The sequence below is a fragment of the Ursus maritimus genome, unplaced genomic scaffold, assembly GCF_017311325.1.
Source record: "Ursus maritimus isolate PB19 unplaced genomic scaffold, ASM1731132v1 scaffold_25, whole genome shotgun sequence".
Lineage (NCBI taxonomy): Eukaryota > Metazoa > Chordata > Mammalia > Carnivora > Ursidae > Ursus > Ursus maritimus.
The window spans coordinates 26,969,218-26,993,274 of NW_024425008.1; the positions used below are offsets into that span (position 1 = coordinate 26,969,218).

General features: G+C 37.1%; 1 protein-coding gene across 1 annotated transcript in view; it reads right to left on the reverse strand.

Annotated features, from left to right (window-relative positions):
* Positions 1 to 24,057, reverse strand: part of RBM25 (RNA binding motif protein 25) — a 51,355-nt gene continuing 27,298 nt past the window's right edge. The window contains exons 7-19 of the mRNA XM_040641688.1: positions 21,201 to 21,386; positions 19,594 to 19,647; positions 19,271 to 19,354; positions 15,502 to 15,788; positions 13,940 to 14,162; positions 13,514 to 13,603; positions 10,766 to 10,839; positions 9,141 to 9,291; positions 6,376 to 6,700; positions 5,728 to 6,002; positions 5,287 to 5,385; positions 4,186 to 4,233; positions 1 to 441 (exon numbers count right to left, since the gene is read on the reverse strand). Of these exons, the coding sequence (XP_040497622.1) occupies positions 349 to 441; positions 4,186 to 4,233; positions 5,287 to 5,385; positions 5,728 to 6,002; positions 6,376 to 6,700; positions 9,141 to 9,291; positions 10,766 to 10,839; positions 13,514 to 13,603; positions 13,940 to 14,162; positions 15,502 to 15,788; positions 19,271 to 19,354; positions 19,594 to 19,647; positions 21,201 to 21,386 (1,989 nt within the window). The 3' untranslated portion in view covers positions 1 to 348. The remainder of the gene's footprint in view (positions 442 to 4,185; positions 4,234 to 5,286; positions 5,386 to 5,727; positions 6,003 to 6,375; positions 6,701 to 9,140; positions 9,292 to 10,765; positions 10,840 to 13,513; positions 13,604 to 13,939; positions 14,163 to 15,501; positions 15,789 to 19,270; positions 19,355 to 19,593; positions 19,648 to 21,200; positions 21,387 to 24,057) is intronic.

Below are 24,057 nucleotides of genomic sequence, written 5' to 3' on the forward strand. Positions count from 1 at the left end.
TGCAATTCTGCAAAAGAATTGGGGAGTCATTTTAATATTTACAAGAAATAGATCAGCAGAACAAGATTATATCAGATAGGCTGTGTACAGTAGCTGCGGCTTATAAAACATACCAGTAATTTGTACCTGGTGAGTATAAAGAGAACCAAGGTAGGATTCAGATGTCTTTACAACCAAGGGAGTACACAGGGCATCAACAAATTAAAGGACAAAAAAAAATTCACATTTTCTACATTAAAAAAAAATTACAGATCTCACAAATGTCTTTGAAGACAAAAAAAAAGCCAAAGTCCTCTGAAGGGTGGGAAAGAAGAAATCTGAAACAGAACTCTAAATGTAAAAAGAGTTTTACTTCACAAGACCAATTTTCTTGGCTTCTGTTTCATATATCAATAATCTCCACATTTTGACTATAAAAACTTCTGCTTCTTCATCAAGTACCTAGAAAAGAAAAAGAAAAAACTCAAAAAAAACAGTAACACATGTAATATAAGCAAACATCAGCATCTCCAAATAGTGACTGGTATTTTATTAGTCTTTGTTGTGGTTAAAGATTTTGTTTATTTGTTAGAGAGCAAGCGAGCCCAAGCTGGGGGAGTAGCAGGCAGAGGGAGAAGCAGGTTCCCCACTGAGCAAGGAGCCTGATGCAGGGCTTGAACCCAGGACCCTGGGATCATGACCTGAGCCAAAGGCAGATGCTTAACCAACTGAGCCACCCAGGAATCTCATGACTGGTATTTTAAAAGGCTTTATACACTGACAAGCATTTACTTTCAATAAAATAACTTGAAAGAAATCAGTCTAGTGTGAGAAATGTATTTAGTAAATATAAATTATAAAAAAGGGTGGGGGAGAGAATGCATTCAGCAAAATTCCATGGCTTACTAAATACTGACACCACAATACTTTATCCAACTTTTATTCTTTTACTTTTAATTTTACAAATACTCATTCACACATGTATTGAAAAGCTATTTCCTAAAGAAAGCACGTTTGTGATAAAAAAAAACACAGTAATTTAGGCAGACTAGTTATACAACTGCATAATTTAAGAGAGTGTCTTATGTACCCCCAGAACAGCCTTAAAATCATAACATTTATCAAGTCCTTATTATGTACATGATGTTGAATTAAATATTAAATGAGAATGTATGTAAAGCATTCAATTCTGCATCTGGGATACAGTAAACAGAGTACGTGAACACTATCATCACCAAAAAGGATACAAGACTAGTGAACAAATAAATGGTCTTCTCCCCTTGGGAAATTGATAAATCAAATTATCTTCCTACCTACTTATGAGGTAGGGGCATTATATGGTTCCCCCTACTCATGCCCTCACTCTACATGCAGACCTGGGCCTCTGCACCAGGGTTACAGTGAGGTAAAATGGAACAGCATGCTTCCTTCTACAGGAGGCAGCTATGACTGAGCTCCAAGGTATCACTGCCATGATGGAATGTGGACTAATGCCGCCAGGTCTCTGGAGCAGTTTAAGTTAGGAGGTAAGCAAACCAGGGCACCTGGGTGGCTCAATCAATCGGTTACACATTTGCCTTTGGCTCAGGTCACGATCCCAGCGTCCTGGGATTGAGCCCCACATTTAGCTCCCTGCTCAGCGGGAGCCCGCTTCTCCCTCTCCCTCTGCTCCTCCCCCTGCTTGTGCTACTCTCTCTTAAATGAATAAATAAAATCCTTAAAAAAAAAAAAAAAAAAGGAGTTAAGCAAACCAGATCTCTAGCCAGACTATATGGGTTCAAATCCCACTTCTACCTCTTATTAGATATGTGCCTTTGGCTGAGTCACTTACCCACAACGAACCTCAGTTCTCTCATCTATAGAACAGAGGAAATATTAACTACATCATCCTGTTCTACTGTGGGAATTAAGAGTTAATAGGTACAAAGTGTTCTGAACAGTGTCTGGTACCTAAGTGATCATTAAGTACCTAAAAGAAGCCGGAAAATCTGATTTCTTTTTCTTTTTCAATGACAAATAATTAAAGAACTTTTATTGAGACTTCTACGAGCCAGAGTTGACCAGCAGTTTGAGAGAACTATGCTGCAACACTTATTAATGCGAAAACTGTGCCTTGGTACAGTTTGAAAAAGATTTTTTTAAAAGAAAAAGTCATATTTTTAACAAGAACAAAGTACTACTTGAGCTAAAAATTCAATCTCATTTATTCAAGAAATATTTAAAGGGTGAGCCTGTGATAGAACTGGTTGACAAAACTAGCCAACTGAGTGGCTTCCTCCCACTCTGATAAACAATGAGCCAGAAAATTAAGACAATATAAGTAATTAACCAGTAAAGAGTCTAATTATACTCCAAATATCAAAATATTTCAACAGATCAAAATGGATTAACACTGACACATGATATCTTCACTGAGAGAAACTGCAACTTTGCCAAAGCCAAATACTAGGAAGCTGGGTTTATATTTTTTGTTTCTTAATTCTTTAACTCAGGCCAAACTATAAAACCCTCTCCAGACCCCAAGGATAACGTTCTAAAGAGATGGGAAGGTCGGGGAAGTTCAAACTTTATCCCCAAGGACCAGGATCTATTCACATTTCTCCTTCCATCTGAGGCTCAGCATTATGAAGTCAACAATCTTTTCACAAATACTTTATCAGAAATTCTGAACAACAGCTGCAGAAAACTGGGTAGCAGAAAACTAATGTTACCTGGCTTTAGACATCATACAGCGCCTGGACACAAAATATCTCAGCCTTGGAGGTCCCTTTGGTTAGGCACCCCACAACGCTCCTCCCTGACAACTCTGCAGCGGGAAATACAAGCTCTCCCAGGCACTTGTCATCTTATGACATGCTTGCTGTTTCTTCCTCCCTGACTCATCTTCCCTCTGCTGCCTTCCCACTCTGCCCTCTGTTACTCTTCATACTAACCACCCTCAACGTTAATTAGTTTTTTCATCTATTTACCTGAACTGAAAACTGTGTCCCTAAAAGACCCTGAGACACTCCTGTAGCCAACTCAAGAAGTTCCTTCCCTTCAAAGCCTTAACCTCACAGGAGAGGGGAAGCTGCTGAATCTTTCCTGTTTCTCTTTGTGAACAGTATCCACTGAGATTCATGAGATCTCACTACACTACCCTTCCACTCCAACAGCAGCTATTTAGCAAATAACTAGTCTTCCACCCACAATAGATGAGCACTCTTGCCGCTGATTCCCGTATTTCTCTCCAACCCTTGTCCCAACACACAGAAGTTTCAATTTCTATGTGTATGACCCAGGCGGAAAGTTCACTTATAATCTAAATAATGACATCAGCTCTACCCCAGAAGCGTTCTCCTATGGCCACATATGCACCTTACCATCGTCTGGAACAATCGACCACTTATTCTTAACGTTCTACTCTCTCACTATACCCATTCTTTCCAACACACCTCCCACACCTTCACTGGAACAACCAGCCCCTGATTCACACAACCACCAGCTCTATTCTGATGTTACTGCCTTCTCTTCCTAGCTTGGAGTTTACAGTCCATTCAACCACTCTCTCTTCTACAGTCAATTGTCTTCCTCCTTTCTTTTCTCACAAAATCACACTAGACAAATGCAACCACTGATTCGACTCTAACATCCAAATTAAATGCAGGTGGGGATCTGACGTTTACTGCTGACCAGTGGATACCTGTCCAAGTGACAAGTTACACAAATCTCTTCAAGTCTCAGTTTAGATGGTAATTACTGTGGTGCTTTTCCTAACTGCCCTTTCTACCATCGGATGCTCCATCTCCTCTGCCCCCACATCTTTCCACACATCCCCATGACTGCAAGTACGTTACGGTATACCAGTATTAGTATACCTGTCTTCCTGCTACTTAAGGGCAGATGTTCCACCGTTTCATGCTTTTAGCACATTGTTCAACCCAGTAACCATTTAATAAATGTTTTCTAAATGTATAAATAGATCCAGGATTTGTATTTACGCATACAAACACCAAAGGTGGAGGAGGGGGAGAGTGTTAGTGTTGTCTAAGGACATCTTGATGTGAGTGCTTTTAACCTCTTTCAATGCAGATTCACATTTTAATTGGGGCTTCTAAAAAGAAGATTCTAGAACCAACACGGGTAAAAAATTAACCAAATACAGAGAAGCTTAGTTTGTTTACAGATATTAATTAGAATATTAATAAAAGTAAACTTCTGACTTACCATGGCAACATCATCTAAAATGCTCTGAGGTGAACTATGAGCCATAACCTAAAAGAAACAAGTAACTGTCACTTTGAAAATAAATAAAAAATGAGCAATATAGTCAAAAAATTTTAAAGTACCCTCAAACTAATATGGGAATTTCTTGTGGCTGAAGAAACTTTCTATAAATTTCTTAATTCCCAGAATCCCACTCTCTTCAATGGAAGTTTAGAACAACCCGGGATCTTAATCACTATACTACATGTTCTAATTCAAATCCAGAGTTACAAATTCCAGTGCTACCATAATTACAAGTGGAAAGGGCAGCCTAAATTTGCTATTCCTAATGTTAAAAGAGCAGTGGTCGTGGAAAAATAAGCATTTCCTTAAAATGCAGTTAGTTATTCCTTTACAGATACAGTGCTTCTGTATCTATACTATAAAGATAAGGCTTTGCCTTCAGGAGACAATGGAAGGATGAGGTATGTCTTGGTGGTTAAGAACACAGACTTAGCTCTTACTTATTATGTAACTATGGTCAAGACACAATCTCCCCCTAGGCCCTAATTTCTACATGTATAAAATGGGGATAATAATAGTAATTTACGCTTGCTAAGGTTGTTGGGAGGTTTAAAAAACATAAAATTCTACAAAATGCTTAACACAGTACCTGCCAAGAACAAAGCCTGGCTCACAGCAAATTAATCAATAAAAATGACTATTACTGTGCTATGAAGGAAAATATTTCGCTCCTCTTCCAAAGGATGGATGACTGAAAAATTCAAGAGATTAGCTATCAGCTGTCTCCACAAATCCCCCCTCAACTGTACTTCAGCAGCATTCTAACCATTAAGACATGGGTGTGGCAACACATTCTCAGGGGCAGGGAGAGAGCAAAATTAGCAGCAGTCAGCACATCTGTCCTCCTTGACCCTCTGAAATGAAACCATATGGCATAGGGGTCTGAAATAAAGTAGAGGAATTAAGCAGCCATAAAATCTCTTAATAACTAAAACTAAACTATCATAGACTTGGCTTTGCAAGATTTTTTATTTTAGAAAGTGTCTAATATTTTAAAGTATAAAAAAATGTTGGGGATGTAGTGAGTAAAAGACTAACCTTAGAACAAACAAAATCAACTAATGTAGCTTCTTCTTCACCTATGTACTCTATAATTTTCTTATTAATCCATGGTCTAATCCGTCGTTCCATCAATATCTGCAAAATAAGGCATGGCTATTAAATTAAAGAACTTTTTATTATATTTACTATAAAGTCTACAGCCTCATGATTTTTCTTAAAACTGTATTTTCTAAAATACAGTACGCTCTCATTCACAAGTTGAACTAAGACAGTATGTATCAAGATACAATTACCTGCTTCTAATTGATGAAAACTTCAAGTACCACCAAGAATTTCCCCAATCATCTACCTAAATTCCTTGGCAGGTCAAGATGCCACATTACCATCTCTACTTGTCATTAATACAATCAGCTGACTTTGTATGCTATATTCAAAACCACTTCCAATAAAAATGATGAAATACAATTAGCGACTCACAGAATCCACAATAGACCAATCCAAGGGATAAGCAAAGAGCTCAGGTTTGGCTGTAGGAATTTTCTCAATGAGACTCTTAATATGTTTGCGCTTTTCTTCAGTGTTTACAGTGCCTTTGGCAGCATTTTTATCATCTTCACCATAATCCAAGGGAACCAGTTTCCTTTTTCGGGGTACATCATCACTGTCTTCATCCTCAAATTTGTTAAAGACACTATCTACGGGGAGTTTCTTTCTCTTCACAGAATTAGGTTGACCAGGACTATTGGAAGCACCTATAGTAAAAATACTATATTAGCACGATGACTTAACTTTCAAATGTTAACTACATTTTACAACCCACCATCCCTCAAGAGCAGTGCATAATATACTTCCACAAATCTCAGAGAAAGATCCCAACTGTAAAAAATAACTCACTACTCACAAGTGCTAGAAAATTTAACTTTTCACTTCTTCTCAGAACTTGAGGCAGCTGCAGATATAGGAGCACTAGTAGAACTACGAAAACAATCGTGAGCTAGAAAGGCATTTTTGAGTATTTTTCTATCTACCTACCAAGCAGCACATACTTATTTTTTCCTTAAGGCAAAATTTAAGTATATATAGGGGATTAAAATAAAGGAAAGAAGGAAGAAAATGCTAACGTACCCAGTTTAAGACTTAGTCCTATTTTTGGCCTATGTTCCTCAGGTTGTTGTTGATCTGGTGAATTTTCGTGAGGAATAATAATACCACATGGAGATTCATCCCCAGGAGTGTTAGGGGTTGCATTGCCACTGGCAGAGGAAACAGATGGGGCAGAACTGATGGGCCTCAGAGTTGGTTTGAGACAGGGCTTCTGCTCCGGCTCTTCTTCCTCTTCCATGGGTTCCTCTCGTTTTTCTTCTTTTTCTTGCTTTTCTTCTTCTTCTTCCTCTGATTCTGGTTCTTGCTTTATTTGTGGTTGTCTGCGCCTTTCAGCCTCTTGTTCCATCTAAAACCAAAAACTAACATGACTAACAGACCACAACTACCTCCACTCAACCGGCTTTCTGTTTTCCATTACCTTCTATAAAACCTCTATTTTTCATTAGGAATAATGAAACACTGCTTGCTTCTATAATCAGAAAGCTGAGTAGATCTGTAGAATATATTAGGTACTCTACAAAATGTTTTTTTAATATTTTTAACATTTACATATAAAATTGTTTAAACTCTTCAGATATAACAAAGGCAAATACATAACAGGTGGTTAACTGAAAAGGAAAAAGTATGTTTTTATATTTTTATTGAAGAAATTATAAGACAAAGTTTCATTTTATTTTATTTTTAAAGATTTTATTTGACAGAGAAATAGAGAGAGCATGAACAGAGGGGAGGTGCAGAGGGAGAGGGACAAGCAGGTTCCCTGCGGAACAGCGGGGCTCAATCCCAGGACCCTGTAATCATGGCCTGAGCTGAAGGCAGATGATTAACTGACTGAGCCCCCCAGTAGCCCCCCAAAATTTTATTTCAGAACAGCATATAGACAACTGCATAAGAGGCAACTCAAATCCTCAGCTTGGTCATCAACAATTACTTGTTCTGTGGCACGTGGCTGGCCCAGTCAGTAGAGCATGCAACTTTCGTTCTCAGGGTTGTGAATTCAAGCCCCACGGTGAGTGCAATGATTACTTATATTTTTAAGTATATCTTTAAAACGAAATTATTTGGTCTTTCTAGGTCATGGCTAAGGGTGATAGTCACTTTTGTATTCATGAANNGGGAAAGAAAGAAATAGAGGGAAAAAATTTTTGGAGTCAAAAGCCTATACCAAAATGAACACTATCCCTGAAATCATGAAAGATTAAAAACAACAACAACAAAATAACCAATAAGAGCATTATAAAAAACTTGAGTAAATACATCAATAATTTTTCTGAGCATGAAACAAAAAGTAGAACAAAAGGATCCTGGGCACGCCTGGTTGGCTCAATGGGTTAAGCGTCTGACTTCAGCTCAGGTCTTGATCTCCGGATCCTGGGATTGAGCCCAGTGCTCAGGAGGGAGTCTGCTTCTCCCTCTCCCTCTGCCCCTCCCTCCCACTCACGCTCGCTCGCTCAAATAAATAAATAAAATCTTAAAAAAAAAAAAAAAAAAAAAGATCCTGAACTATGTAACAATTAAAAATTGGTGCATGACATGACTTAACCCCATCTATCAACTCACAAAGTAGTACAGTGACCATTAAACAATCTGTAAGGCATTCAAACCAACTGGCAGGGAATTAAAACATAAAAACACACCCAACCTAAATGTTACAATGGTAAGGATTTAAAAGACCAACAATATGCCATGATGGTCAAGGTATGGAAAAAAACCATAAAGCTATAAACTGGAAATATTCTGAGTGAAAGATTATACCCGAGTTAAAAGCACATTAGAAAAGAGCATGTAAATTATAATCCCACTTATAAAATTTATGTGTGGAGTATATACATATGCCTGTGTGATGACATTTTAAAAACCACAAATCTGTAATGACTGTACCACGCTGATAAGAAAGCAGATGGTTTTTAATTTTTTCACTATTGTGTTGCAGGTTGTCTGAACCTTCTATTTACTTATGTAAGTACTTACTCTATCAACAGGAAAAAAACACAACTTCATTTTGAAAAATAAAAGGGGCATGTAAGAAGACATGGTTTCTGTTGACAAACAGGATATAACAGATTTTTTTAAGTCGACATGAAGAATTTACAATATTATTAGGTTCATGATATATTAGGAACTAAAAACTTTTCTATTTTTTTTTTTTTTAAAGATTTTATTTATTTATTCGACAGAGATAGAGACAGCCAGCGAGAGAGGGAACACAAGTAGGGGGAGTGGGAGAGGAAGAAGCAGGCTCATAGCGGAAGAGCCTGATGTGGGGCTCGATCCCATAACACCGGGATCACGCCCTGAGCCGAAGGCAGACGCCCAACCGCTGTGCCACCCAGGCGCCCCTAGAACTAAAAACTTTTCTAAAATGACACACTCTACTCTTAAAGAATGGGGTATGCTATGTCCTATGGCAAAGTCCTTTCCTTTTTTAAATAGCATGCTGTTCATGAAAACATCTTTAAATTATTGAGGAAATAAAAAGATTTAGGGTGGAGAGAAGGAACTCAAACCCCAAAAGTCATGAAATGTCAGAACACATTATAAGAAGGAGAGGTTTCTAGAAAAGTTTTATTAGAGGACATTTGTTTAACTTAACTATTTATTTCACAGAAATAAAGGAATAAGACACAGGAAGATGTTCAGAAAAAAGTTATAAATCAACTAATACTGATGATCTACATAATAAAATAAAGTAAGTACTAATATCCTCCCCCAAAACAGCAAGATCCACGAAGCATAAACTGCATTTCCCTTATGAGAACACTCTTGTGGATGTTAGGGTAACTCACCCTCTGGAGCTCTGCATCTGGATCCGGGTGCCCTTCAGCCAGAAGGCGCTGCCTGATTTCCTCGAGCTCTTCCTTCTCTCTCTTCCTGTCCCGTTCATCTGCTTCCATTTCCTTTTCCCTATCACGCAACCTTTTCTGAAGAGCGCTTCCCCTGTCAAAGTAAATCAAAACAGGCCTTGATACTCAGATCAACTATTACAACACCTACTTTCCCCCAATGTACCTTCTTTCAATGTAGAAGCTGCATATTTAGAGAATGAAAAATGTCTTACTGTTCTGTATCTGCAGAACGCCCAAGACAGTGTGCTCTTTACACATAAATGTTTACTAAGGAAGCATGGTCTTGTCACTTATCACCATGCCTCATTCTCAACTCATTCTAAATAAGTGTCTAAAACAAGTAGAGAAGCGCCTGGGTGGCACAGAGGTTAAGCGTCTGCCTTGAGCTCAGGGTGTGATCCCGGCGTTATGGGATCGAGCCCCACATCGGGCTCCTCCGCTATGAGCCTGCTTCTTCCTCTCCCACTCCCCCTGCTTGTGTTCCCTCTCTCGCTGGCTGTCTCTGTCGAATAAATAAATCAAAAAAAACTTAAATAAATAAATAAATAAAACAAGTAGAAAACAGTTGTCTGATGAAAGAAAGCTCTCATTCTGTACTCATTCCACAGGCAAAGCCCAACACACAATTTGTTTTCCTGGATGCCATTATGTGAAAAACTACTACAAGAAGTAGTAATACCACTAAGAACAGTTCTCTATCTTCATTTTAAATCAATTCTTTCCCTTATGGAAAAAATCCTTGAATGAAGTAGTGTAGAATAACAGAAAGCAGAGATTCTCTCTAGCTAACGGTATATCACATCTCCGAATGCTGAAATTATGTACTACTGATTTTATGATTCAATAATTTTACTGTGTTTTTTGCATTTTCTACAAAGTCAAATCCTTGGCATGTTTTTGAAGTTGCTGATTCCAATGTTTTAATTATGTGGGGTACAGCATATTAAAATTATATACTAAATGCCTTCACTACATGCCCTGGATAATGTCAGATACATGAGGTTAAAAAGAAAAATCAAAATATTGTCCACATCCTCAGAGAAATTACAGTTTGAAATGGAGGAAGCAGAACAAAGTCAACAATTTTACCATACTGCCAGAGTGCTAGAATGAGAGTAGTTTAGAAATGCCATGGGAACAAAGACATGAGGGAAGGCAGGCTTTACAACCCTCACTTTACAATAATTTATCAATAGGGCAGGGGATGGGATGGCGTTGGGTTTGCTTTGTAACATTCTTGAAATCCTTGAACGCAAAAATTTTTAGACCACCTTAAATAGTTACCAAGGATAGTTATAAGTTGTTATAAAAATTGGACCTCTACAAAACACATGTTTTAATACTATTATATGGACCACCACCCCACAAAAGACAGAATCGTTGATCCCTTTCCAACAGTTCTCCCCACACTCCCAAAAACAGCATATCAAATATAGAGGTGACTAACAAGATAGAATATGAAGATTTTCTTTCTTATTCCACTGAATAAACCTGCACCCTCTGGTAGGGAAAATACAGCTAATAAAATACTGAAAGTATGAGCTCATAAAGCAAGGCTCTTTTACCTGTAATATTTGGGATCATCTCTATCATCGTCATAATCTTCTAAGAATTCTTTTAGTCTTTTAGCTTCTTTTGCCTTTGAGGAAGTGAAAGACAAAGTGTGCAAAATTAACATAAAAGTCATATAGACTATCCGCTCCTTTCTCAGAGATAGGTTTTTCTTTTCCATACCACTTGAATTTTATAATTCTAATATACTTTGCATATGAAATTTAAATAACATTAGATATACTTTATCTTTTACTCATAAAACAAGCCAGATTTAGAATTTATCTATAAAACAAAAGCACATATAGTATTTCCTCTCCAGATATAATCTTCAAAGTACAGTAATGAAACTTGAGCATACTAAGAAACAAAACTAAAGTTATTTTACTGAATTTAGTAGCTCAACAAAAATATTTTACATCTCATTTGTAGGTATATTACGCTACAGAAAATAGTTTTTATGAAATGCAGGACCGAAAATTCAAATCATGTTCATGCATTATCAATCTAACTTTGAGTACACAAGCCATGGAAGTATAGGACTCTCTTACTCTTATTTTTGGGATTTCAAATATAACCACTATATTTAATAGCACTTATAGCTAACAATTACATACAAATATACAATACATAAAAATAAATACTTATCTATACTCTATATCCTTATCTACCCTATCAACAACTATTATATATATCTATATACCAAGGAGATTTCTGAATATAGTAAAAATTTGACTACAGTAAAATTTTAATACATTTCAAAGTTCAAATGTTACCCCTATGTAAAGACTTCCCTAATCTAACCATCTATCCATCACCAATTCCCATCCCCAGGCAGAATTAGTAATTCTTTTTCTGCACTCCCAAAATACTGTGAATACACCTTTATCATACCTTAAACACTCACATACAGTACAGTACCTACCTATCTCTCTGACAATACCACCCACTTGTTTCAAAGTTAGAAGCATTAGTTATTCCTGTAAGCCCAATACCCAGCACAAGCACCAAGGCAGAATATAATGTACACTCATAATGTGTCAAATGAATGAAAGCAGATTTGTTAAGTAGGAATGACAAAACTTACAAATATTTAAATAAAACGCAGAAAGGTCCATGAGATACATACTAAAATATAAACATAAATTACCAGTCTTGAGAAATAGAAACCTTCACTTTTTACATCATTTAATTCTGTTACTTGAATATTTTTATATAATAAGCAAGTAACTGCTTTTGTAACTGGACTTTTTTAAAGCTCTCAAACAAAAAATAATAGGCAAATTTTCTCTAGAAAGACAGATTTCAGATTTGCTTATAAGAAGCAGAATCACTTCAAATCCATCCCACCATGTTGTTCTGGGCAAAAAGCTCTTTAAATAATCATTCCTCACTATATTATTCTCTTCCTATTTTCTAAACTAGGGATGAAAAAGAAATTCTAGAATGGGAGCTACAATTCAAGGGAATTGAAATTACTGTCAATAATTCTATGGCATTATGGACCTACTACACAGAAAACCCATACTATCTATCTCGTTGCAGCATGCACCCTCTTTTGGTTACTTACAAAAACTCCCACTATGTCTCATGTTCAAAAGCTATTTGAAGATTCCTAACTTCAGTGAAATTTTTGGAAGAATAATCTCCAAAACTGGAGATGAAGAAACTTTCATGAAATTCTGGCAAAGACAGAACACACAAAACATACTACCTCAAGCAAATACTATGATAAAATCTTTTTATCTTCTTTCTTAGTAACAACCTATGCCAACAGTTTCAGTATTACAGTTTATCAAACAGTGTAAATGCAAAAAACAAGGTTCACTTTTATGATTGTCATGTAATTACAAAAGGTAGCATAAAAAAACTGTAATTCATAAATGTTATATACTGAAGACAATAATTGTGATTTATAAAAACAGGTCTTTACACTCTAGTCAATTAAGTGGAATTTAAATAAAAACATGAAAAACAAAAAACAAAGAGGTCTTCAGGGCACCTGGGTGGCTTAGTCGTTAAGTGTCTGTCTTCAGCTCAGGTCTTGATCCCAGCGTTCTGGGATCGAGCCCCGCACTGGGCTCCCTGCTCAGCGGGAAGACTGCTTTTCCCTCTCCCACTCCCCCTGCTTGTGCTCCCTCTCTCACTGCCTCTCTGTCAAATAAATAAATAAAATCTTAAAAAAACAAAAAACAAAAAACCAAAGAGGTCTTCTCATGACACTATTCCCTTCATCCACATGTGCCACACCAATACAGAACAGTATCTATCAATGCCTTTTCGAATTCAAAATGTTACAGACTCTTAATCAAAGAATGTTTTATAAATTCTCATTTTATACATTACCCTATGGCAGACTTACTTCAACGGTATGCCAAAAGATAATTTTGTTTATAGGCGGCAAAAATGTGAAAATTAAGAGTAAAAAAGATTTTGGTGCACTGCAATTGTCTGAAGACCACTTGAAATATATAAAAATTAAATTATCTAGGGTCACCTGGGTGACTTAGCCAGTTGGGTGTCTTGACTCCTGATTTCAGCTCAGTTGGCGATCACAGGGTCGTGAGATGGAGCCTCACTGGATGTGAGAGTTTGGGATTCTCTCTCTCCCTCTTCCTTTGCCCCTCCGCCCCCAAATTAAATTGTCTATACTGAGAGCTTGTATATTTTAATGATAAAGTTACTTCTAATCTAGTTAATGGCCAAGAATTTGACCTGATTTTTATCTGAAAAATCACTTTTTTTGTAACCTAGAATATTACCATTTCTCTTCTTCTTTCTTCTTCTCTTTCAGCCTCTTTCTCATACTCCCGGGTTTTCTTCCGTTCTCTGATTTCCCAATTCTTAAGACGCTAAAAAACAAATTGTCGAATTTAATAATAAAATGTGTGCAAAGGGCTCTAAAATTTTTGATTAACCTACTGAGTAGCAAGCTTTAAGAATAAAAGCATTTCTCGGGGCACCTGGGTGGCTCAGTTAAGTGCCCAACTCTTGTTTTCGGCTCAGTTCATGATCTCAGGGTCGTGAGATCAAGCCCCGCGTGTTGGGCTCTATACTCAGCATGGATTCTGCTGGAGATTCTCTCCCTTCACCCTCTCCCTCTGCGCACATGGGCATGTGCTCTCTCTCTCAAATAAATCTTTAAAAAAATAATAATAATAAAGAATGAAAGCATTTCCTCAATTTACCTCTTGGTAAGCAGCTTCTTTCTCTCGGAGTTTTCGTTCAAGTTTTCTTCGTTCATAAGCATCTTCTTCATCCTCTTCTCGGTCACGCTTCTTGTCTTTCTCTCTCTCTCGTTCCCGTTCCCTTTCTCGCTCTCTCTCTCGCTCTCGTTCTCTTTCTCGTTCCCGTTCTCTCTCTCTCTCTCTTTCTCGCTCCCGTTCCCTTTCACGATCTCTGCTCTTTTCTCTATATAAACAAAAGATTTTAAAGATCTATCAGTCCTTCTGTTTTCCTTTATAAACCAAGGGAAAGGAGGGCAACATATATTACAAAATACACAAACTCATAGGCCAGAACTTAGCACTTGATTTCTGCAGAATTGTAAATTCCTCTATATTTATCAGGATGACACAATATAATTCTAGTCTCAAATTCTGAACTGCATCTTAAATTCAATGTTAATGCTTACTAGTATCTCAGAAAACAAATACACCCGATATTAGAAATATAAAGGACTGACAAACATGTTAAAAGACAGCCTACTTCACTAGTGATCAAGGAATAAAGGTGCTGGCAAAATGTAGAGAAAAGAGCATTTTGGTATGTTGCATGGATAAATTAGAACTATCTACTGGCAATGAAAAGTTCTCAAATATTTAATTCAGAGTGACAGAACCAAATTACCAAATATATGTAGTATGAGGCCATGGATCTAATTAAATACAAATATACTTATTTGTACATATGTAAAACAATATACTGTTTATGGACTCATATCCGTAGTAAAAGTATACATACACTGATTGTATATATGTCAAATTCTTGAAAATGGTTACACAAGAGGATAATGATTATTCCAGGAAAGGGAGGAAGGATTTTAATACCCACTAAAAGATTAAGCACACTGGATTTCTAGTCCCAGCAAGTGGTGGACTAAAAGTGGACCTCCTTTCAGCTATAATCAGGTGAAAATTTGCAACACAGAAATGCATTATCTGAAAACCAGCTTGGGAAAAAAAATGGTGAGCTCTTCTTCCTTCCCCACTTCCTTCCTTTGTTCATTTTTGCTTTACTTCCTCCTAAAGAATTTGATGATTCATCAAACAAATTGAATATAATAATGAAAAAAACTTAAAATAAAAATCAAGGTAAAATTACTAGGAGTACTGAACTGAGAACTAGGAGGTGAGTAGTGGCCATACAGTGGGCTACAGGACCAAGTAAAGACGAGCGGCTAAAAGCAGGGGTGCTAGAGATGATTTCCCAGGACGCAAAGCCTCAATGAAATGGTAAATAGAAAAGATGCTCACCGACCCAGGGAAACAAGACAGAATCACGTCTGCCCAGAACACTGGATGGACAGTGGTTGTGTTCTGGGTCTGTGTATAAACTAGCTTCAGACAGAAATTAACCCTGAAGTTGAGAACTGTTACTCGAACCAACGTTTACATGTGTGACAGGGCAAGCCAGGCATGCTCTGTAGCTGAGGAAGGTCTCTCCTCACACAAACATAAACAGTGTGGAGGGTGCTGACTTGCAGTTCTACTAAAGGAATCAGCAAACAGTAACTTCCACCAAGCCTTACCTTGATCGACTCCGATCCTTATTCCGATCCGAGCTCCTTTCCCGATCGCGGTCCCGGTCTCTCTCTCGGTCCCGGTCCCGGTCTCTCTCTTTTGTCCGGTCACGATCCCTATCTCGTTCTCGTTCCCGCTCCCGTTCCTTCTCTTTTTCTCGTTCACGTTCTCTTTCCCTTTCTCGTTCCCGTTCTCGCCTTTCTCGTTCCCTTTCACGCTCCCTCTCTCTTTCTCTCCGTTCTTTCTCAATTTCCTGTCTTTCTTTCTCCTTTTTGCCTTTCTCTTCTTCCAGTTTCTAGAAACCAATAAAAGTACTTTTAGAGTTAACTCTGTAGCTCCAGTATTCAGACAATTCCCGGCGCAATGCCCAATATAAGGAACAAAACCACCAAACCACTGGCACTTTAATATTAAGTACTTGTGGTTTTACTTGACAAATTAAACTGAAGCAATCACAAGACTAAATAGATTGCGTGCAAACCCATATATTCTACACAAACCAGGAATCTCCAATCTTGGATGCTGGGAGATTGTGTCAAGTGTGGCTGGCCACTCAATGATTATGTAATAACTAAATGACCATGAGTAATGTGGTGATTAGTAATAATTTCTAGAAATACAATCACTTAGCTAAAATGTAAATCCCCTCATTATGAATTTCTGTAAATCAGTGCAACTACTGATTTACTGTTGATACTAAATATAACCCCAGACTTCCCACTACCTACAGGTTACTACTTGAAGATTTCAAAGGGGAGGTGGGGGAGGAGAGTCAGGTCACCGTAATACAACTAATCTTCTACCCTCTGGTTTACCCACCCTCCAAAAGGTAAGCTGAATTCAGCCAACATTTGCCCTATTATCTAAATGGAAACATTTACTCCCACCATTACAAGATGGATAGCCCACCAAATACAAAAAGTTTGAAAATCACTCACTTCAAGCAAAAATGTACAAAATTGTAACATTCTCATTTCACTTAATTTTAAAAGCAACATATTTATGCCCATTATGCCTATAAAACAATAAAAATATATCAACAGTGATAAATCCATCCTTGGAAGGAACGATTGCATATGAACTTACAGATGCTGTGCTAGGACATGGATCGCCAACACTGGATTTACCTTGCCTACAAGCTATGTTTCTGGGAGGAAGAGCAAGTACATGGTTCACAAATAAACCAAATAACAAAGTCAGACCAAGTTTGTACCCTGACAAGATTACCAGTGTACCACACGGTTTCTACACAAACTCAGGAAAAAAAAAACAAAAAAAACAAAAAAACAAAAACAAAACAAAAACAAAAAAACCCAAACAGGAAAAACAAAACAAAAACAAAATACATTTATCCCTTTGGTTCCATGTTTAGTGTCACCGAAATGATATTTAAACTGCAACAATAAAATGTGCATTTTTTGTCTTTTCTCAGTCATGTAAAGCATTTAAAACAACTTTAAAAAGCAATCTTACCTGTTATACTTTTTCTCTTGTTCATGGATCAGAGAACTGATAGAGGATTATGAGAGAAAAGCTAATGCATGAGAAATCAATATATTCAGCTGCTGTGCCAGTCTATATCAAAGGAGAATGTAGGCAAAGCCAATACTGAATACACTGAGGTTACAAAGAGAAGAGAAAAGAAATGATACAAAGAGGACAGAAACTGAAAACTATTTAAAGGGGCGAATTCTAATTTCTGAAACAGTTCTAATGGACTATAAAAATTTGTATTGTAAAATGAGGCTAGACTACATAAAACTTACCTCAGTGTCATACACTTTTAAATAAATATTTATTTCTCAGATAATAGATACTTACAGATTTATTTTAGCTGTTCCAATAATAATTTATTTTGTAAACTTTTTTACTCTTATTCATTGTAGTACTTATTCCTTAGTAGTGTATACTTCTACTTATGTAAATAATAATTTGTTTCAGAACTCATTTCAAAAGTTTTGTTCTAAGTAAATGAACGAGTGAGTGAATCTGGTCCACACTAAATTCATTTCTAAAAGACTATATATGCGGTAAGTAGATGCACACGTACATACATATATATATATTTTAAGACAAAGACCAGAGAAAGAGAAAATGAAGTGAGTCTAAAAAGATGTAAGAAAGTAATGAAATAATGAAGAGGAAAGTACAGAAAAAAAAATCATAAATCTTACCTTATTCTCTCTTCAGACTCGTCCGTGCTGTAAATGGACGCCCCCTGCCACGCTGATACCCTGACAGTCTGTGGTTATTTAATAAACTCATACCAAAACATGCAAAGGTTCACTGAGCTCATTTTTTGTTACTGGAGTTTCAAATGTTCCCTTTAACCATACCACCCAGCAAAAAGAACCATTTTTCATTCTCATCTTTTTTGTAAAAGTACATTTTGGAAAAAAACATCTCCCCCCCCATAGTGAAGTAAGTCTAAGGCAGTCAAATGCCTGACAGCTTCTCAAACTCTGAAGCAAGTGTCTTTTAAATTAATTTTTTAAAAACACAATTTTCTCATACTTTACCAATGACATGACAGGGTTTAACAAATAACAACAAGGGGGTAAACCACACACACAACTGTATACCATTTTCAAGCTTACTCAGACACTGAATTTGAGTACGGAACCTAACCAAAAGTATTCCTCGAAAGTGACTTCCCACAGACTACCTTTTAAACTCACGATTAATTTGGGAAAATTGTATTTGTGCTTTTAGACATACTTAATTCCTGAGAAAGCACTGTGTATGTGAGCTAGGGCTGGGCATCTGGATAATAAGTGTTCGGCAGCACTGATTCAATGGCACTGTCAACTTGGGATTTTGAAAGCAGTAAGAAAAAATAAGATTGAATAAAAGAAAAAATGAACACTTAACATTTTACTGAGTTAAAGATCACTCAGTCTTTAGAGTAAAAACCAGTAACATTTTATTATCTCTAACATCAAAATACATTTCATGCAATGTTTACATTTTACCGTCCATAAGCATCACCTTCAACACCATCGAACATTCACAGATGCACTGTCATCGAGAGAAGCTTTCAATAGGCAAAACTCGTGAGTGGGATTTACTACGCACAAATACCCATTTCCAAGCCAGTTACCCCTTTGCATATTTTTCTGAGGGGGCATCCATAAATATAATAAAAAACAGAAGCTCATACTTACATCCTATTCCTTGTTACTTTCCAAGCTGAGAGTTTCATCTTGCATTAGTCACCATATGATCTCTATCATAATGGTGGGGGTCAATGAATAGATTAGCTTTATGGGAATTTACAGTTCTTCCATGCATCTAAAATTTGGTAAGTCTGGTAACCACTGACCTACGTTTTAAATCTCCCCCTCTCAAATCTACACAAATATATATCTTAAATTTTAATCTCAGCTCTAATGAAAAGATTTTCCTAAGATTAAGTTAAATAACTGCCCCCAGAAATACACTACAGTGTAGGTTATCCTGATGCCCCACTGAATCTAATTTAAATCTGACCTCGATGTTTATGTTAAAATCTAAAAATAAAATTAGCTTTTATTCATATTAAAGTGAGATGACTGCAGAGTAGTCAGTAACTGAAAAAACTAAGTACAATATGTCCAGGACCACTTTAATATGGTATTGTTCTTCTGTTTCTTTGTCTCTATCTAAATAGTAATTAACCTATAAAAAGCACTTAAAATTATACTCTAATGTAAGGTTGATTTTTTTTTTTTTGTCTGTTTGCTTTGGGTTCTGTAAAAAGTCTAGATTGGTATCAAGTAAAAAAAACAAGAATACTACCTTGTGTGTGTCTCTGAATTTGCTGATCTCTCGGGATATCAGATCTCTTTTGTCTTCTTCCATTTCTATAGCATTTATATCCTCCTAAAAAAGATAGGAGGGATAGGAGAGAATGCATTAAAGATTAATCTACATCAGAACAAAGACACTAAAATTAAGAGATATTCTATACCATCTTACAAAAAAGATAGAAGAAAATAAAACAATTTATATAGTAAAAAAACTTATGATCTAAGTTAAATAGTGAAAAATCAGATGAACTAGAATCACAAATCTGGCCATTAGCAATAAAGTTATTGTCAGTGCCTATAATGTAAACGAACCTTAGTGATGAGTGGGTAAGGGATCAGTGGGGCCACTGGAAATCTGCGGAAAATCTGCGGAAAAATCCACAACGATTAAAAAAAGGGCAAGAGTTTACATTATTCTGCACAATTCGCTGTATGTTTACACTGTAAGCAATGTAAGATTTCTGTGACATTTTCTTGATTTCAAATTACTTAATAAAAAAGATTTCACTTACTCTCTTTAACCCCTCCTGTCACCCACCACCTCTCCTCACTCTCCAACTCCCCTGGGGCAAGGGAATAAGGAAAGTCTCACACTAGCAGGGCTTTTTCCTTCATCCCCTGGAAACAATCATACCAACAAAATTTACCCATAATTCCTGCCATTGAGCAGGATCTCTTTGATCCTCTCCTCCAAACCCATATCAAACAAATACTCTAGCTATTTTCTCCTTTCCCATTAATGCTGGGGAGGAAGAACGAGCTCTACAAACCTCAATTACCCTATACCTCATGGACTACGAATTCCCATCCCCAATGACTGGCATCTCACTAGACAGGTTTTTATGACCACATGAGGAAAAACAAGCCAAGTAATAAAAATGTATTTGGCCACAAAGCAAATTGAAGATGGCCTAATAAGGCACTCAAATTCAAAATAAATGAACCATAACTACCCCAATATTAAAAATCATAGTATGTTTCACAGTACTTTTTCATGGCATATGCAGTTCATGCACACAACATACTCCCAATATTTTTAAAGAATACTCCCCGTAATTTCTCCAAATTTATCCCAAAGAAATGAGTGTAAAAAAACCAAACATTTTTGGGGCTCCTGAGTGGCACAGTCGGTTAAGCATCCGACTCTTGGTTTCAGCTCAGGCTGTGATCTCATGGTCGTGAGATTGAGCCCTGCACTGGCCTCCAAGGTCAGTGCGGAGTCTGCTTGAGATTCCCTCTCCCTCTCCCACTCATGCTCTCTCTCTCTCTCAAATAAACAAATAAATCTTAAAAAAATTTTTTTCTTTTAACCTGGACTCTCTACTATTCAATTAGCTTAGGCTGGCAAAGAGTGGTAAAATACAATACACTGGGGAGGATTGTTTCATCTTGTCCTACTCTTTCAGCGCCCTCCAATTAGAAGTTCAACTGCATTACCACCCACAGAAGGGAATGAGATGCGGTTTAGAAGAAAAGGTGGCAAGAATTAAAGAATGGGTAAAAATCTTCAGTGAAGGATACCTGTTGTCCTGCTTAGAGCAGGGACAGAACAGTACCAGGGAATAAGGCAAAACAAAGCCAGCCCCTTCACGGCCAAAAAAACAAAAACAAAAAAACTTCCTTTGTCCCTTAATATCAGCATCTACTCCATAAATCAAGGTTTTTTCCTTATGTAATTTGAATCCACAGATAAACCCAAGTATCCGTGCCAGTGCATTTCAAACATATAAAACAAACATTTTGGTGAAAAAAATTAGTGAGTTACTTGATAAAACATGGTAAAATTAGGCTTAACAGTATATTGTTATAAATCTTAGTCATTTTCCCCTTGAAAGGTGCAATGCAATGAAATCACAAGAGTGACACCATTAAATAGTAAACTGCGGAAATGACTACTGTCAGAAATCAGTAACACATACGTCCTCCTTCTTCTCCTTCTTCTTCTTCCTGGGGTGAGAGTCAGATTCTTGCGAGGGGGCATTGAGCTCACTGGAGTATTCTCGTATTAAAACTTCAATGGCCCCTTTGATCATCTGATCTCTTCTCTTTGTTTCTTCATCTAAGGCTTCTTCATCGTCATTAGTGACAGTTTCTGGCCTCGCATTCTTTAAAAGAAAAAAAAAATCAAGACAAGTTCAGCGGAGTGAAGAAGAAAAAAAAAGAAAAAATCATTCTAAAATAAGTTAGTACACAAACCAAATCAAACATGTTTTCTCCAACAAAACATCTGCGTAGTCCTGTTAAATGCAGATTTGGTTTTGTTCTTAACTTCACAAAACTAAACTTCATTTCATTTGCTGATTTTTCTTAGATACTGATACTTCATCATTTTCTTTTCCTTTTTCCCTTTAAGAGCTAATATTCTGACCCCTAACCAGTTACAGGGAGATTAAATCACAATACTAACATACTGCACAACACACATCTGCCAAGCTTTCAGTTTTTAAGATTGTCTTCAAATGCTTCCACAAATGATGTTTACTAAAAACCAAAACACAGTTGAAAATTTAATTATGTGAAAAAAGCAAAATACAGTTGTATGTATACTGTGACAGCCACCATTTAAAATAAACAAAAGCGTGTGTAGGTTAAACAAATGAAAAGTCACAAGGCAGCTATATACAGCAAAACACAAGCATCAAAAAAACAAAAACAAAAAGGCAATCAGACACACCAGGGGCTCAAACAATGGCATCTTTCTCCTCCTCTGCTTTCTATAATGCGGGATTACCACTTACCAAAACCATATACTTATACACTAAGAAGGAACCAACTCTAAATACTGCACAAGTCTTTCTCCTATGACTTGCACAAATAACGTTATAAAAACAAAAACAAAAACAAAATTCACGTCGTAATGCTTCTCACAAATAAGTAACTATTTGTAGGTCTTTATTATTTTTTAAAAGACTAAACTAATTGTACTGACATGAAAAAAAATTACTGACTTCTAACGCACTACTATTCTTCTTCCTTTTACCTTAGATTTATTTTAAGGCCCCTGGTTAAGGAATTAATCCAGTTCAACCTACACAATTGAGAGAATGACCTCAAAACGCTGGATAATTTCCAGTTACTCCCAACCAGTCTTTTCTTTTTTTTTTTAAGATTTTATTTATTTATTTGAGATAGAGAGAGGGAGAGAGCAGGAGCAGGGGAACAGAGGGAGAAGGAGAAGCAGGGTCTCTGCTGAGCAGGGAGCCAGATGTGGGGCTCGATCCTAGGACCCTGGGATCATGACCTGAGCTGAAGGCAGCTGCTTAACAGACTGAGCCACCCAGGTACCCCGTCAACCAGTCTTTTCTTAAAACCAGGAAAGATGGGAAAGTATGACAAGCAACAAGATAAATTTAAAAGATACATACAAAAATTTTTGTAATTTAAAACTACACACACACATCCTAAGGTATTTATTTTATCAATTTACTTGGTAAATACATGCTATGCGCATTTTCAGATACAAATAAGAACAATGCTCTTCTGCATAAATACTGGCTCTTGGACACAATGCATGCAACTATTCGAGGTAAGTTTCACATCTTGTGGCTCCTGAATATAACTTAGCAGTGATTTCGTATTTCATAATTCATAATTTCATAACTCTGAAAGCTACCTCCAATGGATACTGATTCAACAGGCATTTATTTCTTGATTGGCTCAACAAACTTTTTTTAATTAAAGAAATTTTCTTGGGGTGCCTCAGTCGGTTAAGCGTCTGCCTTCGGCTCAGGTGGTCCTGGTACTGAGCCCCTCATTGGGCTCCCTGCTCAGCAGGGAGTCTGCTTCTTCTTCTCCCTTTGCCCATCCTCCCCACTCGTGCGCTCTATCAAATAAGTAAATACAATCTTAAAAAACATTTTTTTTTTCCTTTTTGAAGAAATCGCTACACCCAGTGTGGGGCTCAAACTCACAACCCCGAGAGCAAGAGACGCATGCTCTACTAACCGAGCCAGCCAGGAACCTCTGACTCAACAACTTCTTAAGAGCCTACTGTGCGCAAGATACTGTGCTAGATGCCAAAAATAATTTGATATTGGAAAAAAAAATAACCTTGCCCCTAAGCATTTAGCAAATACGATAAGCAGTTATGCTACAGATAACTTCAAGTCAAGCCATAATGTGTGGTTTATAAAACTAACTACTCTGAGTTTCTTACTTTCTCAAACCTGCCTCTTCGCCTGATCTTCTTCTTCTTTTTTTTTTTTTTTTTTCTTTTTTTTAAAGTAGGCTCCATGCTGGGCATGGAGCCCGAAGCGGGGCCTGAACTCAAGTCCCGGCAATCAAGAGTCAGACACTTAACCAACTGACCCACCCAGGCACCCCTTTATCCAATCTTCTGCCAACTCCCTACTTGGTATCTTGGATAAAGACAAGCTTTACCCAAGGACTGTAAACATCTGTTAAAATTATTTACCAAAAACATTGTAAGCTATAATCGTGGTGATGTGTTTTTACTTTAAACCAATAATATATCCCGAGAAAGTCTTTTGTGCAGCTTTCACTAAAATCCCTTCAGTAGTACTATGCTTCTCCACACGTTTTAAATGAAAGAATTAACCTGACACGGGGCGCCTGGGTGGCTCAGTCGTTAAGTGTCTGCCTTCAGCTCAGGGCGTGATCCCAGGGTCCTGGGATCGAGCCCCACATCAGGCTCCCTGCTCTGCTGGGAGCCTGCTTCTTCCTCTCCCACTCCCCCTGCTTGTGTTCCCTCTCTCTCTGGCTGTCTCTCTCTCCGTGTCAAAGAAATAAATAAAAGCTTTAAAAAAAAAAAAAAAA